Source organism: Chlorocebus sabaeus, chromosome X (genome assembly GCF_047675955.1).
Source record: "Chlorocebus sabaeus isolate Y175 chromosome X, mChlSab1.0.hap1, whole genome shotgun sequence".
In the NCBI taxonomy this organism is placed as follows: domain Eukaryota; kingdom Metazoa; phylum Chordata; class Mammalia; order Primates; family Cercopithecidae; genus Chlorocebus; species Chlorocebus sabaeus.
This window is the reverse complement of record NC_132933.1, coordinates 149,982,373-150,000,278: the sequence shown is the minus strand read 5'-3', so window position 1 is coordinate 150,000,278 and position 17,906 is coordinate 149,982,373. Positions and strand designations below refer to the sequence as shown.

Below are 17,906 nucleotides of genomic sequence, written 5' to 3'. Positions count from 1 at the left end.
GATCCCTCTCCAGCCTTAGAAACCCGAACTCTATAAATGTTGCCTCTCTCCACTCATCTTCTCTTTGGCTTCAGGTTGAGTTCAGCCAACAGATGCCCCTGTAGGATTTGGACACAGCGAGCCAGGGGAGAGGGGCATCAGCTGCCTGGTTAGCAGGGCTGTGATGATTCTTCTACCCGTGACCCTCACTGCTGTGGGCAGCCTGTTGCCTCTTCCTCTGGATTTTGAAAGCTTCCATGCCGAGGTCTGAAGGTGGCTCCCTGCCTCCCACTGATGTCCCTAGAATCCTATCCTCACCTAATACCTGGGATTGAACACTGCCTTTCTTAGATGTCATTTAGTCTCTCATTTTAATTCCCAGTATGCTTCCTGCAAAGACCTTGATAGATGGACTCAGGGGAATAGTGCAAGGTCCTCCCATCCCCAATATTGGGATCCGGGGGTAGGGGTCCCAGGTTAGGACTACGCTTCTATCATCAAAGCCACAGAGGGAAGAGGTGACGATGAAACACACTAGAACTGACTTAGAAAACACACTGGTCAAATCTTAGCTATTCGAGGAATGTAGGAAGAAGAGCTTCCTTCTCTCTGTAGGTCTGAAGGTTCCCACGGCTGTCTCTTTGCCCAAGGAGCAAACTTTCCATCTGGGCATCTTCTGTGCATCTGAGGATCATTTGCCAATTATAGGCAATGGTAGTACATGTTTCAGTGCAGAATGAGATAGAGTCGTTTGACAATAAAGCGATGCATCAAAAACCTCAGTCAACTCAGTGTTTTCTTGTTTTCCTGCTGACTAACCTAATTCTGGTTTCATACAGGGCAGCCAGGTGCCCACCTAAAAGACTGCACTTCTCAACTTCCAGTTGTTTCTATGGATAATGGTTGGAAGCAGAAATTGGGTTGGGGCTTCCAGATAATCCCCCCTCACAGGGACTGCTTCAAGAGGAAGGGATGCCCTTTGGTTCTTTCTCCTTCCTGCTGCCTGGAATGTGATGTCTGGCACTGTGGCAGCCATGCTGACACAATGAGGCTAACTCTCTGCCAAGCTACGAGTGGCAGAGCTGGGAGTTGAAAAGAGCCTGCTTGGCCGGGCGCGGTGGCTCACGCCTGTAATCCCAGCACTTTGGGAGGCCGAGGCGGGCGGATCACAAGGTCAGGAGATCGAGACCATGGTGAAACCCCGTCTCTACTAAAAAATAGAAAAAAATTAGCCGGGCGCAGTGGCGGGCGCCTGTAGTCCCAGCTACTCGGGAGGCTGAGGTAGGAGAATGGCGTGAACCCGGGAGGCGGAGCTTGCAGTGAGCCGAGATTGCGTCACTGCACTCCAGCCTGGGCAACAGAGCGAGACTCCGTCTCAAAAAAAAAAAAAATTAAAAAAAAAAAAAAAAAAAAAAAAAAAGAAAAGAGCCTGCTAGCCTTGGGTGCTTCCCCTTGATCAGCTCACTACTTGGAAGAGAACACACCCTTTTCTTGTTCTTTTCTTTAAGGCTTTGTTTTTTTGTTTTTAAGGCAGGGTCTTCCTCTGTCCCCCAGCCTGGAGTGCAGTAGTGTAATCATAGCTCACTGCAGTTTCAACCTCCCAGGCTCAAATAATCCTCCCACCTCAGTCTCCTAAGTAGCTGAGACTATAGCTATGCGCCATGACATCTAGCTAGTTATTTAATTGTTTTTTTGTAGAGATGAGGTCTCACTGTGTTGCTCAGGCTGGGTAGGTGTTTCACTCCTAGGCTCAAGTGATCCTCCTACCGTGGCCTCCCAAAGTGCTGGGATTACAGGTGTGAGTCACCATGCCTGGCTTTGTTTAATGCATTCTTTTTTCCCAGCATCTGTTACCAGCAGCCTGAAGCCATTTCTATAACAATATCAGGAAGACACATGGACAGAGACCCTCATGTATGAAAAATGCATCAACCCTTTGAGATCAACGAGCCCTCAAAAACAGAGACTGAGAGCTTTAACTTTCCTCCACTATGTGAGAGTAGGAACAGACACTCTTCCCTGTCCGTTTGTAAGGCTGTTATGTCATCTAGGTGATGAAATGGCAATAATGCTTTAAGACAGAGGGGTGAAAACATTGGGCATTGGCACAGTGACAAACCCTGAGACTTAGTAGAGGAAGAGGAGGCATCAGTGGGTGCCTACTGGGATAGTGTTATTTCAGAAATCAGAAAATGGAAACCCTAGATGGGCACAGTGGCTCACGCCTGTCATCCCAGCACCTTGGGAGGCTGAGGCAGGTGGATGATTTGAGGTCAGGAGTGTGAGACCAGCCTGGGCAACACGGTGAAACCCTGTCTCTACTAAAACTACAAAAATTAGCTAGGCATGGTGGCAGGTGCCTGGTGCCTGTAATCCCGGGTACTCAGGAGGCTGCGGCAGGAAAATCGCTTGAAACCAACAGGCAGAGGTTGTAGTGAGCAGAGATCATGCCATCGCACTCCAGCCTGGGGGACAGAGCGACACTCCGTCTCAAAAAAAAAAAAGAAAGAAAATGGGGACCCACTCTCAGTCCAGGGCATGTTCCTTGCAAAAAGGGAAGCCGAAGATTGAACCAAGCTTGGAGAAATTTGTCTGCAACGCAGTCAGCCTCTCCTGGATCCTCTTTCACAGTCCCGACATTCGGGGGGTGCCATCCCCATCCTCGTGGCATGAGCAAAACGGGAAATGTCCGCAGCACGGCTGCAGCCACGGTTTCCACAGGATGTTGCTCGTGGAAAACTGCTGGGGCACAGGACTCAGGGTGTGCCGATGCTCCGACACCGCCGCACCCACCCTTGCTATCACGGCATGGTACAGGGGCTCGGAGTCGGGGGTCAGGGGCCGCGCCTCGGAGGGGTCCCTGGAGAGGTCAAAGAGCAAAGGGGGTCTGTGATGGGTCACGCCCTCCCCGGAGCATGGACAGACGCCTCGGCCATAGCAGGCCCCGGCTCCCTCAGGGTGGAACTGCGGGGTGGTGTAATGAACCTTCCAGACGCTTCCACCTGGATGCAGACAAGAAGGGAGTCAGGGTGGCAGAAATCCATGCAGGTGTGAACACAGGACGCAGGTGTCAGCCCTGTGGAATCAGTATGAACCTCCCTGTTCAATGAAAAGGAGGGGGAACACGAGGCAGTTCACACAATCACAGCCTTCAGCTTGTCAAGTCAGAGCGTGTGTGTGTGCGCGCGCCCATGTGTGTGTCCGTTTGTGTCTCTACATCGCATGCCCCAGGCAAAGGGACTCATTGCAGAACGCTCACTGTGGCTGCTTTCAGAAATCAGAATCATAGAGTTTCCTTAATTCTTACCCTTTCCCCTGTGTTGAAACTGTTCAGCGTCGATCTACTACCTTTCCACACAGAAACACCCATGATATTTTAAACAGCATGACTGGGTACTTATCTATCTATTGCTACCTATTTATCAATCCATCCATTTATCTTACCTATCGATCTTATCTATCATTATTTATCAATCATCTATCTACCTACCTATCATCTATCTCTGTTTATCTATCTCCTATCTATCATCCGTCTACCATCTACCTATCTACCTACATATCTATCATCTACCTACCTATCTACCATCTGTCATCTATTTATCTATCAACTTATCTATCACCTATCATCTATCTATTATCTATCTCTCCATCCATCTTTCTTTTTTCTAACAGCCCACCAGATATCTCTATCTACCTTTCATCCATCTATCCATCCATCTATTCATCCACCCATGAACTGATTCTACTTTTTATCTATCATCTATCTGTTTATCTATCATCTATCTTATCTATCCATCGTCTATCTTATCTATCACCTATCTACCATCTATCTCATCTATCCATCCATCATGTATCTTATCTATCATCTATCTTATCTATCTCTATCTCTATCCATCTATCATGTATCTTACCTATCTATCCATCCATCATCTATCTTATCTATCCATCATCTGTCTCATCTATCTATCCATCATCTATCTATCCATTATCTATCATCTATTTATTCATCCATCATCTGTCTTATCTATCCATTATCTATCTTATCTATCTATCCATCATCCATCTCGTCTATTTATCCATCATCTATCCATTATGTATCTATCATCTCTCTCTCTCTCTCTGCCCTCCTCTCATCTATCTATAATCTACTCATTGGTTTATTTATCTCTATTTCTATAGGTATCTGCCCATCCATCCATCCATCCATCCATCCATCCATCCATCCATCCACACATCCACACGACCTATTGGCTGTTTCTCTGGACCTCCCTGGCTGTGGGCAGCGTGTACTCACTGTCCCTCTGGTGCCAGCGTGCTGCGTGGAGATGCTGCCCACAGTAATGAAACAGGAACTCATGTGCCGAGCGCGCCTCAGCTCCCTGCAGCAAGGGCACCAGGCTGTGGCCGTCGATCACCCTGATTTCATGAAGAGACCACAGAGCAGAGTCAGACCACGGGTTCCTAGGCAGCCTTTTGCACCTGGGAACACATCTCCCAGAATGCAAGGCTCCCCAGCAAATGGAGCAGAGATGAGCGCTCTCTCCAGTCGCTGTTCGGATCGCAGGTTGCTGAGCAGGACACATGTGGTTATTTCAAGACACAGTGTCTCTAAGTGTAGGGGTCATTTGTTATGCGGCACTGCATAAGCAAAGTGCACATGCACACACACACACCCCTACACACACACACCCTACACACACACCCCTACACACACACACCCACACCCACACCCCTACACACACACACCCCTACACACACACCCCTACACACACACCCCTACACACACACACCCCTACACACACACACCCCTACACACACACACCCCTACACACACACACCTACACACACACACCCCTACACACACACCCCTACACACACACACCCCTACACACACACCCACACCCACACCCCTACACACACACACCCCCACACACACACCCACACCCACACCCCTACACACACACACACCCCTACACACACACCCCTACACACACACACCCCTACACACACACCCCTACACACACACCCCTACACACACACACCCCTACACACACCCCTACACACACACCCTACACACACACAACCTACACACACACCCCTACACACACACACCCCTACACACACCCCTACACACACACACCCCTACACACACACCCCTACACACACACACCCCTACACACACACCCACACCCACACCCCTACACACACACACCCCTACACACACACACCCCTACACACACCCCTACACACACCCCTACACACACACCCCTACACACACCCCTACACACACCCCTACACACACACCCCTACACACACCCCTACACACACCCCTACACACACACCCCTACACACACCCCTACACACACCCCTACACACACACCCCTACACACACCCCTACACACACCCCTACACACACACCCCTACACACACCCACAACCTACACACACACCCCTCCACACACACACCCCTACACACACACCTACACATACACACACACACCCCTACACACACACACCCCTACACACACCCCTACACACACACACCCCTACACACACACCCCTACACACACACCCACACCCACACCCCTACACACACACACCCCTACACACACACACCCCTACACACACACACCCCTACACACACCCCTACACACACCCCTACACACACACCCCTACACACACCCACAACCTACACACACACCCCTCCACACACACACCCCTACACACACACCTACACATACACACACACACCCCTACACACACACACCCCTACACACACCCCTACACACACACCCCTACACACACACCCCTACACACACACACCCCTACACACACACCCACACACACACCCCTACACACACACCCCTAAACACACACACCCCTACACACACCCCTACACACACCCCTACACACACACCCCTACACACACACAACCTACACACACACCCCTCCACACACACCCCCACACACACACTCCTACACACACACCCCTACACACACACCTACACATACACACACACCCCTACACACACACACCTACACACACACCTACACACACCCCTACACACACACACCTACACACACACACCCCTACACACACACACCCCTACACACACACCCCTACACACACACCCCTACACACACACACCCCTACACACACACCCCTACACACACACCCCTACACACACACACCCCTACACACACCCCTACACACACACACCCCTACACACACACACCCCTACACACACCCCTACACACACACCTACACATACACACACACACCCCTACACACACACACCTACACACACACACCCCTACACACACACACCCCTACACACACCCCTACACACACACCCCTACACACACACCTACACATACACACACACACCCCTACACACACACACCTACACACACACACCCCTACACACACCCCTACACACACCCCTACACACACACCCCTACACACACACCCCTCCACACACACCCCCACACACACACTCCTACACACACACCCCTACACACACACCTACACATACACACACACCCCTACACACACACACACCTACACACACACCTACACACACACATACCCCTACACACACCCCTACACACACACACCTACACACACACCCCTACACACACACCTACACATACACACACACCCTACACACACACCCACACCCACACCCCTACACACACACACCCCTACACACACACACCCCTACACACACACCCCTACACACACCCCTACACACACACCCCTACACACACACAACCTACACACACACCCCTCCACACACACCCCCACACACACACTCCTACACACACACCCCTACACACACACCTACACATACACACACACCCCTCCACACACACCCCCCCACACACACTCCTACACACACCCCTACACACACACCTACACATACACACACACCCCTACACACACACACCTACACACACACCTACACACACACATACCCCTACACACACCCCTACACACACACACCTACACACACACCCCTACACACACACCTACACATACACACAGACCCCTACACACACACCCCTACACACACACACACCCCTACACACACACCCCTACACACACACCCCTACACACACACACCCCTACACACACACCCCTACACACACACCCACACCCACACCCCTACACACACACCCCTACACACACACACCCCTACACACACCCCTACACACACCCCTACACACACAACCTACACACACACAACCTACACACACACCCCTACACACACACCCCCACACACACACTCCTACACACACACCCCTACACACACACCTACACATACACACACACCCCTACACACACACCTACACACACACCTACACACACACACACCCCTACACACACCCCTACACACACACACCTACACACACACACCCCTACACACACCCCTACACACACACACCCCTACACACACACCTACACATACACACCCCTACACACACCCCTACACACACACCTACACACACACACCCCTACACACACACCTACACACACACCCCTACACACACACACCTACACACACCCCTACACACACACACCTACACACACACATACCCCTACACACACCCCTACACACACACACCTACACACACACCCCTACACACACACCTACACATACACACACACCCTACACACACACCTACACACACACCCTACACACACACCTACACATATACACCTACACACACACCCCTACACACACACCTACACATACACACCTACACACACCCCTACACACACCTACACACACCCCTACACACACACACCCCTACACACACACCCCCTACACACACACACACACCCCTACACACACACCTACACACACACCTACACACACCCCTACACACACACACACCCCTACACACACACCCCCTACACACACACACACACCCCTACACACACACCTACACACACACCTACACACACCCCTACACACACACACCCCTACACACACACCCCCTACACACACACACACCCCTACACACACACCTACACACACACCTACACACACTCCTACACACACACCCCTACACACACACCTACACACACCCCTACACACACACCCCTACACACACACACACCCCTACACACACACCCCTACACACACCTACACACACCCCTACACACACCCCTACACACACACACACCCCTACACACACCCCTACACACACACCTACACACACACCCCTACACACACACCCCTACACACACCTACACACCCCTACACACACACCTACACACACACACCTACACACACCCCTACACACACCCCTACACACACACCCCTACACACACAACCTACACACACACCTACACACACCCCTACACACACCTCCCTACACACCCCTATGCACACCTACACACACCCCTACACACACACCCCTACACACACACACCCATACACACCTACACACACACCTACACACACCCCTACACACACACCCCTACACACACACCACACACACCCCTACACACACACACACCCCTACACACTCCTATACACACACCTACACACACCCCTACACACACACCCCTACACACATACACCTACACACACACGCCTACACACACACCCCTACACACACACCCCTACACACACCCCTACACACACACACCTACACACACACACCCCTACACACACACACCCCTACACACACCCCTACACACACACCCCCCTACACACCCCTACATACACACCTACACACACCCCTACACACACACACACACACCCCTACACACAGCACTGTCACCTTGGATGTAACACAAAGCCTTCAAATTCAGCTGGACAGCCCACATTCCTAAGTTGACTTTTCTTACTTTTTTTATGAGGCAGTCTTGCTCCGTTGCCCAGGCTGCAGTACAGTGGCACAATCTCAGCTCATTGCAACCTCTGCCTCCTGGTCAAGCGATTCTCATGCCTCAGCCTCCTGAGTAGCTGGGACTACAGGCACAAGCTACCACACTCGGCTAATTTTTGTATTTTTTGTAGAGATGGGGTTTCACCACGTTGGCCAGGCTGGTCTCGAGCTCCTGACCTAAGGTGATCCGCCCATCTAACCTCCCAAAGTGCTAGGATTATCAGCATGAGCCATTGCACCCGACCTGTTCTTACTTTTTAATCATAACAGACCCTAAGACACATGGTCACATGGGTAAAGGAGACAGTGGTGCACGCCTGTAATCCCAGCTACTTGGGAGGCTGAGACAGGAGAATCACTTGAATCTGGGAGGCGGAGGCTGCAGTGAGCCGAGATCATGCCATTGCACTCCAGCCTGGGCAAGAGTGTGAGACTGTCTCAGAAAAAAAAAAAAAAAGCTTATTTATGTAACCAAACACCACCTGTTCCCCAAAATCCTATTGACATAAAAAAAAAATAAAAACTAAAAATCAGGGAACAGGCGGCCTTATCTCCACGTACCTGTCCTGGGGCACCTCGCCACCCGCCAGCTGAACCACAGTAGGGAACACGTCCATCAGGCTCGTGGGCTCTCCAATCACTCGGCCGGCTGGGAGCACCCCGGGCCAGTGGAAGATCCCGGGCACGCGGATCCCACCTTCCCATCCTCCCATGCCCTTCCCACCTGTAAATAAAAGACATCATTAGGATTTTGCCAGAAACTGCCCAGTCTGTACACACACCTGGCTGTACCTGTGCGTAGGTATGTGAATATGCACAGCCACCCGCACGCACACACGCACACTGCGGCAGGCAGCCCCAGCCTCCCAAACACAGCCACAGCAATATTTCCAGAATCGTGTTACTCCCCGGCCTCTTGAATATCAGTGGGTCGCTGTGGCTGATTCAGCTGTTCTAGTCACTCTATGCTACCTTTATTTAGAATAAAAGAATGTATTAAAATATTCATTAAATTTAATGATTTAAAAATATTTGGTAACTATCAATAATTTTAAAAATATGTATTAATATTATGCATCAATATTAATTGATGTATTTAAAATACTAAAGTTAAAATAGTAATAAATTTATAAATATTTAAAAATTAAGAATATAATAAATTTTAATTTTATCAGAATTATTTATTTATACCTCTCTCTATTCTACTAAAGTGTAAACCCTTTAAAGGAAGGGGATGTGACTTTTTATCTGCCTGCCCTGCTCATCTAGGTAGAACTTGTACTACAGTAGGTGCTCAATGCATTCTTTTTGAAATGAGCAAACTCATTCTCAGTTCAACTTGTTCTTGGACCCTCAGTGGTGGGAGCTATTTGGTTGAATGCATATGTGTCCCCGATGTCCACAACTCACCTTTGTAAATTCCGTTCCATCCCCCTAACTGGCTGTGTCCATCTCTTGCCTCTAAATGCCCTCCATGGTCAGAGGTGAAATACGTGAATGTTGAGTTCTTTAAACCATTGTCTTCGATGGCATTAAGAATCTTACCTTTACAGAAAATGGAAAGTTTCAGGACCAAGAAAACAAAGCAGCATCTGCTAGTTCAATGCACTTCTTCCTTTCTGCATGAGACACCTCTTGCCAGGAAGTCATAAGAAGAGACCACAGTTACTTGAGGCCATGGTTACGATGTGATCCCAAAGTGTAAGACACAGCTAATCATTGTGTTCACAGGACTGTTTACAATGCAAACCAATAATAAAAGTCTAAGCCCCCCAACGACTGATAGACTCTCCCTTCAGCCAAGGCTATTCTAAAGTTAACCTGAAAAACTAGGTCAGGCCAGGCATGGTGGCTCACGCCTGTAATCCCAACAAACACTTTGGGAGCCTGAGGTGAGTGGATCACCTGAGGCCAGGAGTTCAAGACCAGCCTGGCCACTATGGTGAAACCTCATCTCTACCAAAAACATAAAAATTAGGTAGGTGTGGGGGTGCACGCCTGTAATCCTAGCTACTTGGGAGGCTGAGGCAGGAGAATTGCTTGAACCCACGAGGCAGAGGTTGCAGTGAGGTGAGATTGCACCACTGCACTCCAGCCTGGGCAACAGAGTGAGACTGCCTCAAAAAAACAAAACAAAACAAAACAAAACAAAAGAGTGCTGGGCATGGTGGCTCACGCCTGTAATCCCAGCACTTTGGGAGGCCGGGGCGGGCAGATCACAAGGTCAGGAGATCGAGACCATCCTGGCTAACACTGTGAAACCCCATCTCTACTAAAAACACAAAAAAATTAGTCAGGCATGGTGGTGGGCAACTGTAGTCCCAGCTACTTGGGAGGCTGAGGCAGGAGAATGGTGTGAACCCGGGAGGCAGAGCTTGCAGTGAGCCAAGATCGCATCACTGCACTCCAGCCTGGGTGACAGAGCGAGACTCCATCTCAAAAAAACAAAACAAAACGAAACAAAAAACAAAAACTAGGTCAGGCCATGATGGAAAGTGGTGGGGGTGGGGGCGGGGGGTGGACATGCGTCATGGTACCCTCTTCCCTTTGGAATTCAGGCACAACTGACCAGCATTCACATTAAAACAGAGACTTTATGACCGGGAGAAGGCCAGGCACGATGGCTCCTGCCTGTCATCCCAGCACTTTGGGAGGCTGAGGCAGGAAGATTGAGCTCAGGAGTTCAAGACCAGCCTGGTCAACATGGTGAAACCCTGTCTCTACAAAAAATACAAAAATTAGCCAGGTGTGGCGGCACGTGCTTGTGTGTAGTCCCAGCTACTCGGGAGGCTGAAGTGGGAGGACTGCCTGAGCCTGGGAGATCAAGGCTGCAATGAGTCAAGATTGCACCACTGCACTCCAGCCTGGGCAACAGAGTGAGACCCTGTTTGAAAAAAAAAAAAAAGACTGATAGAACAGACTCTTTAAGTCTGATAAGAAACATTTTCCATGGATTCTCTCTGAAGCCTGCTACCTGGCCTCCACAACCCCTTATCACAACCCAGACATTCCCTTCTATTGATTCTCAGATAATAACTTTTTCAACCACCTGCCAATCAGAAAATCTGTAAATCCAGCTTTGACCAGGAAGTCCCCCCTTTCAGTGGTCTTGCCTTTCTGGACTGAACCAAGGTACGTCTTACACATATTGATTGATGCCGTATTTCTCCCTAAATGTATAAAGCTGAGCTGCACCCTGACCCCCTTGGGTACATGTTCTCAGGACCTCCTGAGGACTGTGTCACGGGGTCACTGGTCACTCATATTTGGCTCAGAATAAATCTCTCCAAATATTTTACAGCATTTGACTCTTTTGGTCAACTCCAAGATACCACCAATACAAAACACAGAATGAACAGACACCACCAAGAGGTTGCCGATGGGCATGCTTTTTTAAACATCGTGCCGTGTGTGTGTGTCACATAATAAAGATGTTGGGGAGAGGGAAATGGTGAGACTCAGTGATGACAGAACCCCGTCTATGTAGGAGGAAGCAGGGCTGTCACTAGCATCTATGGGCATTGGCATCTTGGAGGTTGATGGCTCAGCAGTGCAAAGGATGCCCTGCAAACCAAGCAATTGCTCTATCCCTGGAGGCCACTGGTCACTGAAAGTCAAAATGATATAAACCGCATGGTCATCTGTAGCTCTGAAAATGCAGACTTTGAAGACTGCTGTAAACTGAAAAGTATCTGAGGCAGCTCTCAATCGATTTAGAAAGTTTATTTTGCCAAGGTTAAGAATGCACCCAAGACACAGCCTCAGGAGGCCCTGATGACATGTGCCCACTGTGGTTGGGGCAAAGCTTGGTTTTGTATACTTTAGGGAGACATGAGACATCCATCACTATATGTAAGATGTACATTGGTTTGAGCTGGAAAGGTGGAACAACTGGAAGTGGGGAATTTAAACATATTCCGATTGGTAATTGATTGAAAGAGTTATCAGCAGAAAGGAATGTCTGGGTTATGATAAGTTGTGGAGACCAAGGTTTTATTACGCAGATGAAGTCTCCAGGTAGCAGGCTTCAGAGAGAATAGACTGTAAATGGATCTTATCAGAGTTAAGGTCTGTGTGGATGTTCATGTTGGAGGGGTAGAATGAGGCAAGCCCAATCCCCTCTTCCCATCATGGCATGATCCAGTCTCTCGGGTTAAATTTTAGGGTACCCTGGCAAAGGAGGGAATCCATTCAGATGGTTGTGGGGGGCCTTTGAATTTATTTTTGGCTTACACTGTGAACCAATCCCGCCCTATCACTGTGCTTGTCTCAGGAGATACGTTCAGATTCTGCAAGGATTTTAACATCTACACTCTCTTAAGAATCTGCAGCCTCGTCGGTCCTCTCCAGGGTTTCTTCAAGGCCATAGACGGAAGGTGACGTCTCTGCATGGTCCCAAACTTTATTGCTTTAGTCTCTGTAACTTCTAATGAGGACGTTAAGTCGTTGACTGTGTAGAAGGTTGACAATATGGTTTGGATGTCTGTCCCCACCCAAATCTCATGTGAAATTGTCATCCTCAGTGTTGGCACCGGGGCCTGGGGGGAGGTGACTGAATGATGGGGGCAGAGTTCTCATGAATGGTTGAGCACCATCCCCCGCTTGGTGCTGCAAAGTGAGTAACTTCTCTTGAGATCTGGTTGTTGAAAAGTGTGCGGCTCCTCCCCTCCTCTCTTGGTCTTGCTCCTGCCACAAGACACCTGCTTCCCCTTCGCCTTCCACCATGAGCAAAAGCTTCCCGAGGTCTCCCCAGAAGCAGACACCGCCATGCTTCCTGTGCAGCCTGCAGAACCGTGAGCCAATCCAACCGCTTTTCTTTATAAACTACCCAGTCTCAGGTATTTCTTTGCAAGAATGGACTAATACAGTTGATTTTGTGCAAAATTAGACTAAGTAATCAGAAATACTGAAGGACCAAATAAATGATATGAGAGAAGTTTTTCTCCCTATACTTCGTCTTTTATTTCTTTTTATTTTGGAGACAGGGTCTTGCTATGTTGCCCAGCCTGGAGTTCAGTGGTGCAATAATTATAGCTCATTGCAGCCTCAACCTCCTGGGCTCAAACAATCTTCCCACCTCAACCTCTGGAGTATTTGGGACCACAGGTGCACACCACCACGCCTGTCTAATTTTTAAAATTTTTTCTAGAAATGGGGGAGTCTCACTATGTTGCCCAGGCTGGTCTTGAACTCTGGCCTCAAGCCAATTCCCTGCCTCAGCCTCCCAAAATGCTGGGATTAAAGGCATGAGCCACCTTGTCCCACCTGAAAATGCAGACTTTTAAGACTGTGAACTCTATCACTATGCTTGTCTCAGGAGACACATTCAGATTCTGCAAGACTTTTAATGTCTACGCTCTTTTAAGAATCTGCAGCCTCACTGGTCCTCTCCAGGGTTTCTTGAAGGCCACAGAAGGAAGACAGTCCTTCCAGATCATTGTCCTGAACGTTAACTTTATTGCTTCACTTTCGGTAACTTCTGATGATGACATGAAGTCACTGGCTGTGTAGAAGGTTGATTTTGTGCAGAATTAGACCAAGTACTTGGGAATACTGAAGGAGCAAATAAATGATATGGGAGTGCGTTCTGCCCCCATTCTTCGTACTATTATTATTATTAAAGAGACAGGGTCTCACTCTGTTGCCCAGCCTGGAGTATAGTGGTGCAATCTCAGCTCACTGCAGCCTTGACTTCCCAGGCTCAAGCGATCCTCCTGCCTCAGCCTCCTGAGTACCTGGGACTACAGGCATGTGCCAGCATGCCTGGCTAAGCGTTTATTTTTGTAGAGATGGAGTCTCACTATGTTGTGCAAGCTGGTTTTGAATTCCTGACCTCAAGTGATCTGTCCACCTGGGCCTCCCAAAGTGCTAAGAGTAACTCCTATTCTTTTTTTGTTTGTTTGTTTGTTTTTTGAGATGGAGTCTTGATCTTTCACCCAGGCTGGAGTGCAGTGGTACGATCTCAGCTCACTGCAACCTCTGCCTCCTGTGTTCGAGTGATTCTTGTACCTTAACCTCCTGAGTAGCCGGGACTACAGGTGCGCACCACCACGCTGGGTTAATTTTTGTATTTTTAGTAGAGACAGGGTTTTACCACGTTGCCCAAGCTGGTCTCAAACTCCTGACCTCAGGTGATCCACCTGCCTTGGCCTCCCAAAGTGCTGGGATTACAGGCGTGAGCCACTGCCCTTATTCTTTATTGCAACCTGGTTCATATTCAGATGGCCAGTCTGTTACGCCCCATGTTCAAACCTGAGGCCGAGGGTGGAGTGAGGATCTGTGGTACCTTGACTTACCTATGAGCCAGTCCATCTCCTCCACATGATCACCGTATAAGCCATGCTGACTTTTCCCCAGGAAGGCACTTGTGGTCACAAGGGGAATGTGCACATGCAGCAAAGAAAGGAAGAGGAGAAATGGCCCATGCTTGTGTCTGAAACATGAAAACCTCCTTGAGAATACACAGAATACACAGTACATCAAAGGGACCCCTGCACCCATATGTTCACTCCAGCACTATTCACAAGAGCCAAGGCAGGGGATCACCTTCTGAGTCCATCAGTGGGTGAACACAGAAAAAATAGATGGTGGGCCAGGCGTGGTGGCTCGTGCCTGTAATCCCAACACTTTGGGAGGCTGAGGCGGGAGGATCACTTGAGGCCAGGAGTTCAAGACCAGCCTGGGCAACACGGTGAAATGCCATCTCTACCAAAAATAGAAAAATTAGCTGGGCATGGTGGCTTGAGCCTGTGGTCCCAGCTACTTGGGAAGCTGAGGTGGGAGATGGCCTGAGCCTGGGAGGTGGAGCTTGCAGTCAGCCGTGATCACACCACTGCACTCCAGCATGACCCTGTCTCAAAAAAAAAAAAAAAAAAAAGAATATATTGTATATGTCCACAATGGAATACTATTCAGCCATAAAACAGAATGGAGGCTGGGCACGGTGGCTCACGTGTGTAATTCCAGCACTTTGGGAGGCTGAGTCTGGCAGATCAGTTGAGGTCAGGAATTCAAGACCAGCCTGGCCAACATGGTGAAATGGTGAAACCCTGTCTCTACTAAAAATAAAAAAATTAACAGGTTGTGGTGGCAGGTGCCTATAATCCCAGCCACTCAAGAGATGGAGGCATGAGAATTGCTTGAGCCTGGAAGACAGAGGTTGCAGTGAGCCGTGATCACACCACTGCTCTCCAGCATGGGAGACAGAGCCAACCTTGTCTCAGAAAAAAAGGGAATACCTGGTATATGTACATGATGGAATACTATTCAGCCATCAAAAAGAATGAAATCCTGTCGTTTACAGATGAAACAGGACGTCGCTATGTTAACTAAAATAAGCCAGGCAGAGAATGACCAATACTGCATGTTGTCACTCACATGTGGGAGCTAAAATAATTGATCACATGAAGATAGAGAATAGAATGATAGAGACCTGGGAAGGGTGAAGGACAAAGAGAAGTGGTTTAAAGAGTACAAACATAGAGTAAGCTTAAAGGAGTACATTCAATGTCTGACAGCAGAGTACGGTGACCAAGGCTAACGAAATGTATTGTACTCAGGAGATGGATATTGTAAGTATGCTGACTTGCTCGCTATTCAGTGTATATACATAACAAAATTTCACACATACCCCATACATTTGTACAAATTTAAAAGTAAGGGCCAGGCACGGTGGCTCACGCTTATAATCCCAGCACTTTGGAAGGCAGAGGTGGGAGGATGGCTTGAGCCCAGGAATTCAAGACCAGCTTGGGCCATATAGTGAGACCTTGCCTCAAAAACAAAAACAAACAAAAAAAAAAACCAAAATGAGACATTAGAAAAAGGCCAGGCACAGTGGCTCACTTCTGTAATCCTAGCCCTTTGGGAGGCCAAGATGGGAGGATTGTTTGAGCCCAGAAGTTTGAGACCAGACTGGGCAACATAGTGAGACCCCATCTCTACAAAGAATGCAAAAAAAGAAGTTTAAAAAACTGTCAATAAAAATGTACAGAATCCAATGGCGTGTATGTCAATGCTATTTGAGCCATCACATGACATCCACAACGAGACTCTCATATGGGAAACCCAGTCATATGAAAAGGTTGGCTTCTGCATACCCATCTTCTCTGAGGGTTTGTGTCTGAGATCCCAAAGATAATAACGAGACTCTCAGATGCTCTGAGCAGTTACCGCCTTTTTTTAAAAATTAAATTTTATTTTTATTTTTTTAGCGACAGGGTCTCACTCTGTCACCCAGGCTGAAGTACAGTGGTGTGATCATTGCTTACTGCAGCCTCGACATCCAAGGCTGAAGCGAACCTCCCACCTTAGCCTCCTGAGTAGCTGGTATTGCAGGCACACACCACCATGCACGGCTAATGATTTTATTTATTGTAGAACCAGTCTTCCTATGTTGCCCAAGCTAGTCTAAAGCACCTGGGCTAAAAGATCCTCCCATCTTGGCCTCCCAAAGTGCTGGGTTGACGGGCATGAGCCATCGCGCCCAGCCCCATCTCCTCTTTAAGATGCGATGGTTGCTTACCTTTCAATATAGGAAACAGCTTCCTTTAGCATAAGACTCGTTGTTTTCTCCAGAACCATGGGTTGCTCCGTGACGTCGTGGTTTCTCATCAGGATACAGTTCCAGCGTCTCACAAACCCGAAGCTGGAGTACCAGGAGATGAAAAACAGGAAGAGCACGCAGGCCATGCCAGTGACCGCTCTCCCGGAGACAGAGATGAAACCGCAGGTCTTGCCGGCAGCCACGGTGAGAATCCCCAGCGCCAGGAACTGGGTGTAACCCCAGAGCTGCGCCCTCAGGGCGGCGTCCACTTCGGGGGGCCTGCCTGGGTCACAGTCGTTTGTGAGCGTGAAGGGCATGCCGTAGAAATAGTCGAATCCGTGGTTCAGGGGGTGGTGGCAGTGATCCCCGCGGGACGCACAATTCACGCCCTGGTGCCATTTTCCTAAAAGAAACGCAAAACGCTCAACAGAGACCCGCTTTGAAGCCGCCCTGTCTGCCGCAAAGAACCCTGGAATCAT

At 49.1% G+C, this 17,906-nt stretch overlaps 1 protein-coding gene across 4 annotated transcripts in view; it reads right to left on the bottom strand.

The window, feature by feature from the left end:
• Window positions 1-2,489: 2,489 nt before the first annotated feature.
• Window positions 2,490-17,906, bottom strand: part of ARSD (arylsulfatase D) — a 28,878-nt gene continuing 13,461 nt past the window's right edge. For 2 of the 4 annotated variants that reach the window (XM_007990952.3, XM_007990954.3), the window contains exons 5-10: window positions 17,407-17,830; window positions 15,179-15,315; window positions 10,293-10,427; window positions 9,444-9,606; window positions 4,274-4,395; window positions 2,490-2,981 (exon numbers count right to left, since the gene is read on the bottom strand). In XM_007990952.3, coding sequence (XP_007989143.3) covers window positions 2,605-2,981; window positions 4,274-4,395; window positions 9,444-9,606; window positions 10,293-10,427; window positions 15,179-15,315; window positions 17,407-17,830 — 1,358 coding nt within the window. In that variant the 3' untranslated portion in view covers window positions 2,490-2,604. Of the gene's footprint in view, window positions 2,982-4,273; window positions 4,396-9,443; window positions 9,607-10,292; window positions 10,428-14,202; window positions 14,386-15,178; window positions 15,316-17,406; window positions 17,831-17,906 lie in introns of those variants that run through there. The other 2 variants (XM_007990953.3, XM_037986295.2) reach the window with 2 other exon arrangements.